Genomic DNA, 15,298 nt, shown 5'->3' on the forward strand with positions numbered 1-15,298 from the left:
CTAATGAAAGTAGCCAGTTTTATATAAATAGTATTTATTATTTTATGATCATTTTATTTAGTTTGCTATGTGCAGATGTTTTCTTCGCTAGAATTTAAGTGGTATGAAGGGAGGGATCTTGCTTGTCTTGTACAGCGTATTTTCCCACTGTAACTCTCAATACTTAATGGCTCAATGAATGAAAGTAAGTTTTTAGGATTGTACATTTTAATCCCATTAGTAGATATGTGGTCACTATCATTCTATTTTGTACATCTTACTTTTTGTAAGACTAAACCGTAGATTTTAGTGACTTAAGGAAAAGAAAAGGGAAAACACTAAAAGGAAAAGCCTTAAAATCAAAAGACCTGGTTTTAAATCCCAATTCTTCCATGTGAGGTCCTCAGCTTCTTCCTTTATAAAACATAGATGGTAATGAGATGTCCTTCAAGTCTACAGTGGATCTGAAGGAAGGACTGTTATTTGCTGTGAGATCAAGAAGAATGTAACAGAAATGTCCATTAATCCACATGCAAAACAGAATGCCCAGTGTTTATATGGGGAAGCTGCACAGTCGCAAAGAGAAATTACACTAAAAGGCTTCAGAGAAGATAATTTTAAAGTTTTGGTGGCAACCAATGTAGCTGCCCATGGTTTGGACATTCCTGAAGTTGACTTAGTGATTCAATGTTCTCCTCCTCAGGATGTTGAGTCCTATATCCATTGCTCTGGATGCACAGGTAGAGCTGGATGGACAGAGATTTGTATGTGTTTTTATCAACTAAGAGAAAGACGTCAACTAAGATATGTGGAACAAAAAGTAGGAACTACTTTTAAACGTGTAGGTGTTTCTTCTACAGTGGATTTAGTTAAATCTAAAAGCTTGGATGCCATCAGGTTTCTGGCTTCTGTTTCTTATGCTGCTGTCGATTTTTTCTGACCATCAGCTCAGATGCTTATAGAAAAGAAAGGGGCAGTGGAGGCATTGGCTGCAGCTTTAGCCCACATTTCTGGTGCATCAAGCTTTGAACCACAATCTTTGATCACCTCTGATAAGGAGTTTGTCACCATGACTCTGAAAAGCCTAAAGGAAATACAGAATGTCAGCTGTGCTTAGAAAGAACTTAACAGAAAGCTGAGTAGTAATGCAGTGTCTCAGATTACCAGAATGTGCCTTCTGAAAGGATATACGGGTGTTTGCTTTGATGTTGCTACAACTGACTCAGAAAGGTTACAGGCAGAGTGGCATGATTCCAACTCGATACTTGCAGTGCCAGCCAAATTATCTGAAATTGAAGAATATTATGATGGAAACACATCTAATTCCAGAGAGGAGTGGCTGGTCAAGTGGCCACTTGGGCCAGTCAGGTGGTCAGATGGTCGAGCTGGTGGCCAGTCAGGTAGAGTTGACAAAAGAGTCACTCAAGAAGTTGACAAGATGGTAGAATATGAAGTGGGCATAGAAATCAATCAAGAAGTGGGGGCCACAAACAGAGTTTTGACTAAGTATTTGATAGTAATCTACCAGTGTGAGGTTTCCTATTTCTGCCTATCATGTACATTATCCACCAAAAATTGGGTTATCATAGTTGAGTTATGTGTCTGCTATTTGCAAAGAAGTTGGTCATATTTTCTTAAAAGGTATTTCACAAGAATGGTTGTAAACAAATCTACGTATCCAGTTATACCTTTGAAAAAAAAAACTCTTTATTGTCTCTTTTCAAAAAAAAAAAAAGAAAAGAGCTCTGGCTGAGGAGGAAGTCTATTGAGATGGTTGGGGGGCCTCAGAATTTTATTTCTGGTTTACACTACCTCGGTTTAAGTCCAAGCCCACCATTTACTAGCAATATGATTTGGGTTAAATTACTTCACCTTTTTGGACCATGGTTTCTTCATAATGTTTTGAGTATTAAAACAAGTTACTACATATAAAGCACTTAGAACAATATCTGGCATATAGTATGCATTCAGTAATATTACATGTTAATATCAAGCTATTCAGTTTTCTTTTGTTTCAAAACAAAAAACATTAACAAAACATTATCAAAGACTTCTATTGGCAATATATTCCTATTTTGTATATTTAGTGTATACTCTGGTTTATATATAGGTGCATAATTTATATTATCCACATGTGTATAGACTATGTAATATATATGGTTTATGTGTATGTATATAAGCATATGCATTTGCAAGGGCAATATGAAAAAAACATTTGAGGCAAAATACATCATATAGTTAAAAAAAAGGAAATTGAAAAATCTTTGGATCCAACCTTTCTTCAGGATAAAAGAATATAATTACCCTTTCAAAAGATCTTCACTTTGAAGTAGTTGATAGTCCAAGTTTGGGCCATTTGCTTTGCTATTTCTGTTGGCTTAGTATTTCTTTCAACATGTGTCCTTTATAATACATTCATGCAATAAGAAATACAGAATTCTTGAAAACCCAGTACTGTATCAGTTTCTGTAGTTTGGAGGTTTCTTGCTTTCTGGTCCAAAGTTTTGTAATGTCAGTTTTATGAGGTAGTCAGTTAACAATTTGCCAGAAAATAAAAGTCAGAGGCTTATTTTCTTAAGCATAAGTCATCTTTCCAAGGTAGTTAGCGGGCACGTATCCTTTCTGCCCTTGAGCTTCAGCTAACCACCACTCTTTATTGCCACTTAGGTCACAAAACCTAAGTATATGAACTCTCTGGTATTCCTGAAGGCTGAGTTCATGGTCACTCCGTGCTTGAAAAGCATGAACTGCATAGAAAATCTAGACAAAGAAACAAATGACATTATTGGAATTGGAACATGAATATTAAAAGAAACATCATAAGGGTTTCCAAGCTTTTAGAACCGATGCTAAAGTTTTCTTATTTTTCCAAAGTCACATTGTCCAACTCCTTCTATTGGATGTATTTGGCTAAAATATGACCCAGGTGAGAATGGAGTGAAATAGATATTCTTACTATTCTGTTAGGAGGAGTCTAAATTGTCCATGCTTGAAAGCAACTTGGCAGCTTCTATTAAAAGATTTGTAATAATGTTAAAATATTCCTTGTGAATCAAAATAGCTTGAAGAATCTCTTCTACAGAAACATTGGCAGAAATTTTTGCATAACAGTGTTGCTTCAATACCCATACAAATGGTGAAAAGTGGGAGAGTAGTAGGAATAGCACTAGAAGTTAGGCAAGAGGAAAATAATTAAATCCCAGACCCTTATACTAAGGAAATTTGTAATCATTAAAACAGTGCTTTCTGAGACTAATAACATGGGAAACACTTATGATAAAATAGCCTTTAAAAGAACATAGATGTACAATATAAGTCTAATATTATTCTTTCTTTGGTACAATTATAGCTGATTTTCATTTTTACTTTTTTGTTTAAAATGTATTTATAATTTTAAAAATCATTTTGTGGCCTGGAATAATAAAATACTTTAGTCAAAAGAATTTTTCTCTGACCTCAAAAGAACACTTCATAATCATTAAATGCATAAGAAGCCCCAAAATAAATGTTTAGTTATTCTTCCAATAAAATTGTAAGATTGATAATAAAAAAAAAACCAGTTATGGCATAAAATAAGGCAATTGGCTAGCAACATTTATTCCCATTCATTTATTTAATGAAAATTTTTGAAGTACCTACTAAGTGCTAGGTATTATTTTATTGGAGAACTTATAAGTCAGCTAAGAAAAGAAAATGCCAATGAACAAAACAAAACACATCAAAACAGCAAGAACTGTACACATAGATGATACATCAGCTAATGGTGAGCTAGATTTTGAAAGAAGTTATCTTTCATAAATGACAAAGCTGACAAGGGATGAATATGACATATTTGAAGATACAGAGACAAATACATGAAACAAAGTATAGGAAAAGACAAGCAGATTAACTCTCAAACTTGAAGTTCAATAGATAAAGGAAATCAAGAGAAATAAGGTGACTTCATTACTTCATTAAGCAGGAAAAGAGAGTGGACAGCGTGGAGAGGAGACTAGCTGTAGCTGAAGTTGTTATTTAAATGTTAAACTGTTATTTAACTTTTGGTGAAATGTTGATTCTATTGATTGGTATATTGATTTATCAACTAATATTAGCTGCTCCCCAGGGAAAGAACCACATTGCTGTGGTCTGAATGTTTGTTTTCCCCCAAAGTTTATGTTTTGAAAGCCTAATCCACAAGGTAATGCTATAAAGAGGGGGGGCTTTTGGGAGGTGATTGGCCTTCAACTTCATGAATGGGATTAGTTTTTCTTTAAAGAAGCCCAAAAGAGACTCTTCACCTCTTCCACCATGTGAGGGCCCAACGAGAAGGTGCCATCTATGAGCCAGAAAGTTGTCCCTCAGCAAACACCGTATAAACTGATGCCTTGATCTTGGACTTCCAGCCTCCACAACTGTGAGAAATAAATTTCTGTTGTTTACGAACCAGCTAGTTTATGGCGTTTTGTTACAGCAGCCCAAATGGACTAAGACACATATTTAAACTTTTCTTCATTGACCACTTTATGGTACAAAGTAGGAATTCAAATATTTATTAATTTGACCTAACATTTAGTAGGAATATTCAAGTATTTACTGAAAGGCATGGACATCATAGAAGAGATCATCTTGTATCATATAAGATACATGCAAGAGATTGATGAACATGGTCAAATTATTACGTAATTTTTTAAAGTGAAGAAAATTAAAAATAGTATAAATTTTTTAGCAGTGGAGTGGTAGCAATAATAAACATCTTTTATAGAGATCATGGCAGCTGTATGTTAAATGTGCTTTGTCCTCAACAACCCTGTGAGTTGTGTCTTAGAGAAGAAACATTTTTAATTATGTTAATTGGTGCTGCTATGGCCAATATTTTCTAACTCCAAATTCTGTGCTTTGTCCATTTCCCATAATTCGTTACAGACCAAACTCTTATTCTAGCAAGTGTGTACAGAGTGTGCATTGTTGCAGAGAGGGACTGGAGTCTCTAGTATATTGTAGATGCTGTTGTTTTGTTGTTTAAAAAGTGAAAACATTGAACAGATTCACAGGAGCAGAATGGAGGTTTTGGTTTGCAGAACTATTCAGGAATGTAATGTACTATAATACACTGAAACATCTGTAAGAGCCTGCATTCGTGGTTGGTAATCATCTTTTATAATTTTTATAAATAATGCAGCTATAGATGTTTTTAGCAGGTTGGATTGCCTACTAATAGACCATTCCTAAGTATTTGTGGTAGTCTTTCACTTTAGCAGAATTCTCTCAAGCGAAATATAAACTCTTCCATCTAGATCTGTTTGGTATGAAATTATAGTTTATATTCTAAACATTAAATATATATCATCATGAAATTGTAAATTTAAAGTACAAAATTATATAATTTCAATACTTTAGATAATCATGACCCAAAATTTATTTGAGATAAGCACTTTTTAGTTTTTATATAATTTATGTTAACTGGAGGCATACATTATATGCTCAAAACAGAAGTAAGCTGCTTTTAAAGAGACAGCATTCAATTTTCAGTCTCTTTTTTAAGTCTCTTCTTTGGTGTTTTTAGTCTCCTTAATGTTAGACTACAAGTTATGAATTTTTAACCTGTCGTGCATTTAAGAACTGAAAGATTTCTCATTATCTTCAGTATTTTAATTGTTTTAGTCTGTATCTTTCTAACCTTAAATACTAATATGTTTTGGTCCAGGCACCTTAATTACAATATTTTCTACCACGTTTACTTTTTTTTATAACACTGTATTATTGACTCATACCTAATTTATTATCCACTGCTTATAACCACCAGATCTTTCCCTGTGGTAACATTGCCAGTTCAGTATTCCCTTATTCTATATGTGTGTATTTAATTTTTCCTTCCTTAGTGAGCCACATTACCTCTCTTCACTGAATATCATTTTATTTTTATCCCAGTTCTCCAATTAACAGCAATGAAAGTCATAATATATGTTAATCTTCCTTTCTAAAACTAAAAGGCTACAAAATCAGCATTTATGGTATCATATATATCTCTGGAAACGAAAATAGTTGTATTTCATTAAAAATGCTCATTATTCTCTCTCACCCTTCAGGAGCAAGCTTTCATGTTCTTCATTTCAGAATTATATGTTGTAATTGCACAAAGCCATTTTGATGTAGAAAAAATTTTAAATAAAGTTAAGCAAAACAAAATGAAACAAAAACCCACCCAACTGCTATTAGTACCTTCTTTACCTTCCTCCCATCTTCCTCTCTTCTTTCTTCGTTCCATTTTTGTTTTTACCTACCTACCCTGAAGTGGTAATAAAAATGGACTTATAGTATACATAACTTTGCAACCTGTTTTTCACCTCATACTATTTTTGAAAATCTCTTCATGTTAATAAGCCAACTTTTTGAAGCACTTCCTAAACAATGACACAGTAGATGTGTAGCATCATCATCATCATAGGTAGCTTTGGAAAATGTAAAGATGAAGGGCCAGACTATGAACATGGGATTGGTAGCAAAATGACTATTTTTTTAGAAGTCAAAAATTATATTTTTAATATTACTTACGTGGAAAAAGAAAATAGCACTGATTCTCAGACATTGAACTGCCCCCCAAAACTAGGTTTTAGCCATTATTAAACCTAGTGCTTTTTGAGAAGTGCCAAGGACAAGATTCTGCTTGCCAGACAAGGCATCTTAGATACCCTGGAAGGCAGAATTCTAGGATGGACCCCAAGATTCCCACCCCGTCTTGTACATGTTCTACGTAATCTCCTTCCCTTGATTGTGATTGGAACTTCTTAATATGATGTGCTATTACTCCTGTGATTAGGCTATGCTACATAGCAAAGGTAAGGAGATTCTGCAGAGGTGCCTATTAAAGTCCTTAAGAAATTGACTCTGGGTTAGTCAAAAGAGGAATTATCCTAGATGGGCCTGACCTGCTCAGATGAGACCTTTAAAGAGGATTCAGCCCTTCTCTGAAGAGAGATTTGAAGCCAGAGAGATGCTTACCTACTGACTTTAAAGAAGCAAACAGCCATGTTGTAAACTGCCTATAGTGAAAGCCATATGGCAAGGATCTGAGAGCAGCCTCAGGTTGTTGAGAGCTGTCTCTGGCTAATTGCAAACAAGAAAAAGGAGTCCTTAGTCCAACTGGAACAAGAAACTTAATTCTGCCAATGACCATGAGCTGGGAAGAGAACTCCCAGTTTCGGAAGCTGTATTGTACACCTAGATTCCAGCTACCTGAGATCCTAAGGAGGGCACCTAGCTAAGATGTGCTTGGACTTCTGACAACAGCCCCTGAAAAATATGTATTGTTTTAAGCCACCAAGTTTGTGGTAATTTGTTATGCAGCATGGAACACTAATGCAGAGCATGCCATTATCATTTGATGGATAAAAGGAAAGAATGCATTAGAATGGGAAGGAATATTTACTTGAATGCTTTTTATTCTTTGATATAGCAAAAAACAGAGTGAAGAATTTAAAAATTAAGATTCTTGGTGTAAATCAGTACTGCTAGGTTGTGAATATCCATTAGCTCATACCCATTATTCTACAAAGGCTCCAGATCATAATTTAGAGGCTCTTTTTTACAACAATCTGTCTTCTTACTTAAGGTGAAGAATAGATAAGCAAGTTGAACCTCTACAGCAGTGATTTCCAACATTTTAGATAAAATTTTCTTTTAAAAGTCTGTTTCAAAAAGATAAATTTATTTTACCATAGATGTGTACATATGCAAATAAGCACAATATTTCCAACATATTTGAGGAGATTCATGAAATCCCCCCAAACTCATTAATAGACCACTTCAGGTCTTAGCGTCCAGGTTAAAAATTCAGCTCTAGTATAAAAATCATGAAGCCACTAGAATCTAAATTAGTTTGAAATTGCCTACATGTGAATGGTATTCAGGGCCCCAAAGATACCCCCTGAGTATGAGGTAGAGGCCACCTGTCCTATTTGTCAGTGTCCACTAGAACCATCAGTAAAACCAGACTACATCCTCTAACACCCAACACCCCTTGGCAACATGCTATAGCAATCTGGAGGAAATAAAAAAAAAAGTGCTGCCACAATAGGAAGGGAGAGGGAAATAAATGATAACTAAAAGTGGCATCCAATTAAGCCAGTACAGGTTTTAGCTGATGTTTCTGATAATAAAATCGAGAACAAAAGTCTAAATAGCCACACAGAAAATTGCTTTGTAAAGTACCACAAATGTGAGATATCACAATATTTACTGTGTTCTCACTGTTGGTAAAGAAGATATAATATTCTTCCACTTTTGGTCACATTACAGGGATCTCTATAATGTATTAACTGATACTATTATACCACAAATACAGAAGTTAATCATTTTGTTCTCCCCACAATTTCTAAAAGCCAACAGAATAGAAACAGCCCTCCCGCAAAGATTAGGAACATGATATAATCCTTTCTCTCTGTTTTCAATGAAATATTATGCATTATGTGTTACAGGAGGAGTCTGGAAACCACTGGCCTGTGTGTGTCTATTGGCTGGCATTAAGACATTAAGGGAAATATTTCTATGCAGCCTTTTCTTCTTTTCTCACTTGTACTGAAGTTTTCAACAGATGCATCTTCTTCCTCATCTTGTAGTAAGTTTATTGGGACAGATTTTATTCATACACAGGGTTCACCTTCAATTTGAGTTGGGTAGTTTCTATTCTGAGGGAAAGTATTTTAGGGATTCCATGTGCTACAGATCCAAGATGCATCTTCAATCCAGTTTTATTAGTAATAATACTTATATATACTTATATTTCTATTCCTGATGCTATGCCTATTTTGAATTGGTTCCAAACCCAGAGGAAAAAGAAAGCAAATAACACTTCATGAAGACATGCCATTAATATATTTTTTGTTTTGAGCAAAAAATATTATCTCATTTTTTCCTCTCTTGGTAATGGAAATCTCTAATGGACCTAATTCACATGATATATATTGATAGGATTGCTTGGAGAAAATTGCTTTGAAGCACCAGCTGGTAGGAACTAAATGCAGTCTCATGCTACAAAGACCAGGCAGAAAGGGCCCATGTGAGGGGCTTAGAGCAAAGTCCCTGTAGAGCCAAGTAATAACTAGAACTCAGCATCAAGCCAGGTTTAGAGTGTCTTGACAAATTTGGCTCTCAGATTTCTGTTCATCTAGGTTACTGGGACAAGGCAAAGTCTGACAGGACATTTAATCAGGTACATAGATTTCACTGATAAAAATTCGTTAGTTAGCATTATAATGTGTCTTCTAGAAACTTAATAAACAACACAGTGAACAAGTAATAGAGAAATAGTGTTTTGAAACTTCAAGGCACAAGGGCAATAAGAACACATAGTAATGTCCAGACAAGTTAAGAGTCAGTTAGGACTAGGAGAAAATGTTTGCAAATTAAAAATTTGATTAAAAAAGACTTGCACTCAAGTTTATAAATAACTCTCACAATGGGAAAATAAGAAGGAAAATGACCCAGTTTTTTAAAAATAGGCAAATATTTGAATAGACATTCACGAAAGGTAATGGCAAATGAGCACAGGAAGAAATGTTCGGTACCATTAATCATTAGGGAAATGCAAATTAAAACCCCAAAGAGACACCACCTCATAGCCATTAAGATGGCTACAATATAAAAAGACAAATAATAACTAGTATTGACAAGGATGTGAAGAAACTGCAACCCATAACCCTCATACATTGCTGATAGGAAACTAAAATGGTGTGGCCACTTTGGATAACAGTTTAGCAGTTTCTTAAAAATTTAAAGATGAATTTATAAAACCAGTAAGAAATTACACTTCTGGGCGTCTACTCAAGAGAAATTAAATCCACACAAACACTTGCATACAAATATTCATAGCAGCATAATTCATACTAGCCCCAAACTAGAAGTTACCCAAATGCCCATCAACTGGTGAATGCATTAACAAAATATATTCACAGAATGGAGTATTACTAGATAATAAAAAGCAACAAAATGCATATACATATTACAACATGGAAGACTCTCAAGAAATTTTGCTAAGTGAAAAAAACAGCTGTAAAACACCACATATTGTACAATTTTGCTTATACAAAAGATACAGAAAAGGCAAATCTGTGGAAGCAAAGTGGGGTTAGGGATGGGAAATAGGAGTGACTACAAATAGGTGCAAAGGATTTTTTGGAGTGAAAGAAATGTTTTAAAATGGGATTAAAGTGACGGTTGCACAACTTTGTAAATCTAAAAGTCATGAATTATACATGGTTGAATTTTATATGAATGGTTGAATTTTGTGATATGAAAATAAGGTCTTGCTTGATAAGCTGCTTTTGAAAAAACAAACAAACAAAATGCCACAAAACCAAAAAAAAACAGTCATGAATTGGACAGCAACCAATAACTATTAATGAAATAAACTGAATAGATACCACATTTTTGAAGAGCAGTATGGCAATGTCTATAAAGACTTTACATGTATATACCTTTTGACCCTCTAATACTTTAGGAATTTGTTTTACACTTATATGCCCGTATAAATGAACAAAAATAGATGGATAAAGCCCTTCCTTGAAATATTGTTTGAAAATTTTTAAAAACCCAAAACATTCTACATGTCTATTATTAGGGTGATATATAAATTATAATATATCCATGAAAGTAAATACCGTGCAGAACTTTTTAAGGAATAAGATAGCTACTTAGGTTTCATTGTGTCTAAGATATATTGTTAAATGAAAAACTATGTACCATATATGATATCTTTCCTACTGGTATAAATGTGTTTGTATATGCACAGAATATACAAAGGATATACCCAAGCATTGTCTCTCATGAGTAGGACAAAGGGAGAAGAGACTAAAAACCTTTACTTTATTATTATTATTATTATTATTATTATTAAAGACAGGATCTCTCTCTCTGTTGCTCAGGCTGGAGGGCAGTGACATGATCACAGCTCACTGCAGCTTACAGTCTCGACCTCCCAGGCTTGCATGATCCTCCTACCTCAGCTTCTCTAGTAGCTGGGACTACAGATGTGGGCAACCACTCTTGGCTAATTTTTTTGATTTTTAGTAGAGATGAAGTCTTGCTAATGTTTTCCAGGCTGATCTCAAACTGAGCTCAAGCTCTCCTCCCACCTCAGCCTTACAAAATGCTGGGATTACAGGCATGAGCCACCAAAACCAGCTTACTTTTAATTTATGTATGCTTTTCTACTATTTTAACTTCTCTCTATATCTATATCTATATCTATATCACCTCTATAAAAATAAATTTAAATAAATTATTAATACAACACTAAAGAAAAAGCAAGTTAAATAAATAAAGGTATTAATTAAATAGTCACCACTGGGGAAGGAACAATTAAATATACTGAAACTTTCTGATATGCAAAAACAAATGCTGCACTATAATTAACTTACTATTTTGCAAAAGATTGTACCAGTAGCCTTTGCATTAGTGCAATGAGGGAAATACAGCTCTTAAAAGTTTCAGTATAGACCAGCCTGACCAATATGGTAAAACCCCATGTCTACTGAAAATATGAAAATTAGCCAGGCATGGTGACATGCGCCTGTAGTCCAGCTAGTCGGGAGGCTGAGACAGGAGAATTGCTTGTACCCGGGAAGCAGAGGTTGCAGTGAGCCAAGGCTGCACCACTATACTCCAGCCTGGGTGACTCTGTCTCAAAAAAAAAAAAAAAAAAAAAGGTTCAGTATATAGTGTGTGGCATTTTATACATGAGATTAAAAAGGCCTAATTACTAGATAGCTCAATGAAGATATTGCTCTTAGAGGAATCATGGACAATTTCCCACATGCTATTGATGGCAGCAATCTGTTCAGTATTGAACTGCTTTTCTTTGATGGGGAAGTATAAAAAGACACTTTGCTCTAAGTATTTAACAGCAGGGTAGTAATAGTGACAGCTCCTATTTATTGTGTGTCTACTTTGTGCTGGCTATTTTACATACATATTATCTCTAATCTTTTGCTTCGTTTAGGGAAACAGGCTCAGGGAATTACATTTTTTTGCAAAAAGATCCACTGAAAGTATGTGCTAATAGAGCCAGGTCTTCTTGATGTCAAAGCTGACACTTTTCCACCAAGTGTTACAGTCATATAGAGTAGGGTAGAGAGAGTCTCTTTCATGATTTGAACAGCCACTTATTTTTAAATGAACGTTCAAATTTTTACCTGTTCGTCTACTTCTTGAAAACTGTCAACATCAGTACCATTTGTTTCAAACTTTCCACATGTGCCACTAAGAGATGAGCTGCTATCACTAATGCTGCTTTCTGGGGTGCCTGTGGCACTGTCACTAGCTGGCCGTGAAGACACAAAAAGACTGATGTTTTCAAAGTCATCATCACAGAACCTGTTCTCGGCCTCCATTCTCTGCATTTTTGCTGGATTGTAGGGTTTTAGGAAGGAGGAATAAACATATCCTTTCACATCTGGATAGGAAATAAAAAGAAAGAAGAACCAAGGTCATGGATATACTCTTCCCAAACATGTGCTCAGAGAAACTACATAGAAGTCTCTCAGAAAATCTCAGTTTAAAGAAGAGTGGTAATCTGAGGGAAAACTTACTTCCTGTGTCCACAAGCCACCTGCTTGTACTCCCCAGTGGATCTCTCTGTTCTATCACAGCCACCAACTCTCCTTCCAGAAGATTGATGTCATATTCTTGTGTAGCATTGCACTTGCGCTTAGCTTGATAGAGTTCCTCTGCACTATATGTGGATAGAAGTTTGGAGCGATGAACGTCAGTTTGATGTGGCATTTCTGGCTGGGAGAAATAAGGAGAAGTTTTGGTTTAGATATATTATAAAATCCTCATGGAGTTGGTAAATATTTTTTCTCTGGGGATTTTTAAAATGTAGAAGTCATATATTTTTGGAGGATTATTTCAAGGTACAGGCATAGAGCAGGCAATTATTACTAGTGAAAAATTTCTCTAGTAAGCACTGGAGGGCAGTGTTGTAGAGAAGAAAGAACAAGAGGCAGAGGTTCTAATCCCTCTTGGATGTTGCACAACCATTTTTAACTCTTTGTGATTCTGTAGACAACACCTTGCATATTAAGCACTTGATAAATAATATTCAATTAAGTAAATTGTACATGTACATGTCTTTTTCCGTGAAATATCATCAGCAAATTAGACAAGAATCGAGAGACTTATACTCCTCCCCAGCTTGGCCCCTAAGAGACTTTGAGAAAGCCACTTATCTCTGGAGCCTAATATGCCTTATGTAGAAAAGGAAAGGGCTGGCCTATATGATTTATCTCTATAAAATCTTATTCAACAAATATTTATTGAGTGTCTCCTACATTGTGACAAGCACCATTGTAGGCACTTTGGGGATGCATCATGTACAAAGCAGAAAAAAAATCCATGATCTTATGAAGCTTATGGTATAGAGGATAGAAATGTACAAGAAATTCTACACATATGTAAATTACAGGATATTAGAATGAGGTAAGTGATATGGAAAATAATATGATACTACGACTTGGACGAGGCAAAGAAGTGAAAGTCATCACTGTCATGAATGCTGCCAAACTCACCAGAATATGCACAGGCTTCTTCTTTTCAAAACTGAGTTTCCTCTCAATAAAGGTGGCACTGTTGTCTTTTACACAATTCAAATTTTGAACCTCTTCTAGTACTCGATTCTGAATCTCAGAAACGCTTGAAACCAACAGTGGCACCTATAAGTAGAAATAATATGGCATTGTTTCCAGACAACTAGATAATCATATCAGGTGTTAAATTTATTGAGTTGTGATGAACAGTTGAGTAGATGTATGATAGTTCCATTGTGAGAAGTTAGGGCAACTTTAGAACTTCTAGATAAATATGGTCTAATTTACTGTCTCTAGAAACCCGGCAAACATGATAAAAATAATTTTAAGTTTCAAGTCTAAGTAAAAGATCAGAAGAGAAAAAATAGCAATAAAGTCTTGGAAGAAAAGCTCAGGAGGTCATGGTAGTAGGTACCTCCCTTATGGTGGGTAGGATGGTGGCAAGGAGAAAGCAGCTAAAAGAGGGAGCACTGATTAAGAGGCTGTGCTGGTTTTAAAACAAATTCTTCAACATTGCTTCCTATAAAGAAATGGAGTTTACATCCTCACCCCTCAAAAACTGCATAAGCCTGGCATGGTGGCTCACACCTGTAATCACAGCCAAAAGGGAGGCTGAGGTAAGAGGATTGTTTGTGTCCAAGAGTTTAGAACAGCCCAGGCAATGTAGCAAGATCCTGTCTCTCAAAAAAATTTTAAATCATAGCCAAGTATGGTAGTATATGCCTGTAGTTCAGCTAATCAGGAAGCTGAGGCCAGAAAATCACTTGAGTCCCGGAGTTCAAGATCAGCCGAGGCAACTGGTCTCTACTAAATTTTTTTTAATTTTTATGTTTGAGACAGTGTCTTACTCTGTTACCATGCTGGAGTACAGTGGCAAGATCTCGGCTCACTGCAACCTCCAACCCCTGGTTCAAGCAATTCTCCTGCCTCAGCCTCCTGAGTAGCTGGGATTACAGGCACATACCGCTACACCCAGCTAATTTTTTTTTTTTGTAAAGTAGAGACAGGATTTCACCATGTTGGCCAGGATGGTCTCTATCTCCTGACCTCGTGATCCACCTGCCTTGGCCTTCCAAAGTGCTAGAATTACAGGCTCATGCCACCGCACCTGGCCTGCTATTGAAAATTAAAAAAAAATAGCCCAGTGAGGTGGTGTGTGCCTGTGATCCCAGCTCCTTTGGTGGCTGAGGCAGGAGAACTGCTTGAGCCAGGGAGTCTGAGATTGCAGTGAGCCGAGATCGTGCCACTGTTCTCCAGCCTGGTGACACAGTAAGACTCTGTCTCAAAAAAAAAAAAAAAAAAAAAAAAAAAAAAAATTTAGTGGTGACCAGTTGCCTAGGCTGATCTTGAACTCCAGGGCTCAAGTGATTTTCTGGCCTTAGCTTCCTGATTAGCTGAACTACAGGCATTTACTACCATGCCTGGACCCAGGAAGTTGAGGCTGCAGTGAGCTCTATAATCACACCACGGCACTCCAGCCTAGGTGACAGAGTGAGACCCTGTCTCAAAACAAACGAACAACAACCAAAAAAGGAACAAAGAAAAAAAAATACACAACAGCTTTCTTGCTCTCTGGCTTCCAATGGATTCAATCAATCCATCAATGAGGAGCACCTGTAGGAAATTAGAATGGGGGAAGAAAATGAGATAAGGATATTTATTTTCTCATTTTTCTTTCTATAGTATTGACAGAAACACAGCTCCTATCAAGTCACCCTCTTCACGCACCTCTCTCTCTACACATTGCTATGACTGGT

At 35.8% G+C, this 15,298-nt stretch overlaps 1 protein-coding gene and 1 pseudogene across 1 annotated transcript in view; one reads left to right on the plus strand and one right to left on the minus strand.

Moving 5' to 3' along the window:
- Nucleotides 1-174: 174 nt before the first annotated feature.
- On the plus strand, nt 175-7,253 carry LOC116534379 (annotated as a pseudogene).
- ARHGEF38 (Rho guanine nucleotide exchange factor 38) overlaps nt 2,513-15,298 on the minus strand; it is a 127,783-nt gene continuing 114,997 nt past the window's right edge. The window contains exons 11-14 of the mRNA XM_032254861.1: nt 13,524-13,667; nt 12,546-12,744; nt 12,150-12,409; nt 2,513-2,739 (exon numbers count right to left, since the gene is read on the minus strand). Of these exons, the coding sequence (XP_032110752.1) occupies nt 2,554-2,739; nt 12,150-12,409; nt 12,546-12,744; nt 13,524-13,667 (789 nt within the window). The 3' untranslated portion in view covers nt 2,513-2,553. The remainder of the gene's footprint in view (nt 2,740-12,149; nt 12,410-12,545; nt 12,745-13,523; nt 13,668-15,298) is intronic.

This window comes from Sapajus apella, unplaced genomic scaffold (genome assembly GCF_009761245.1).
Source record: "Sapajus apella isolate SASKATOON/1434 unplaced genomic scaffold, GSC_monkey_1.0 scaffold87, whole genome shotgun sequence".
In the NCBI taxonomy this organism is placed as follows: domain Eukaryota; kingdom Metazoa; phylum Chordata; class Mammalia; order Primates; family Cebidae; genus Sapajus; species Sapajus apella.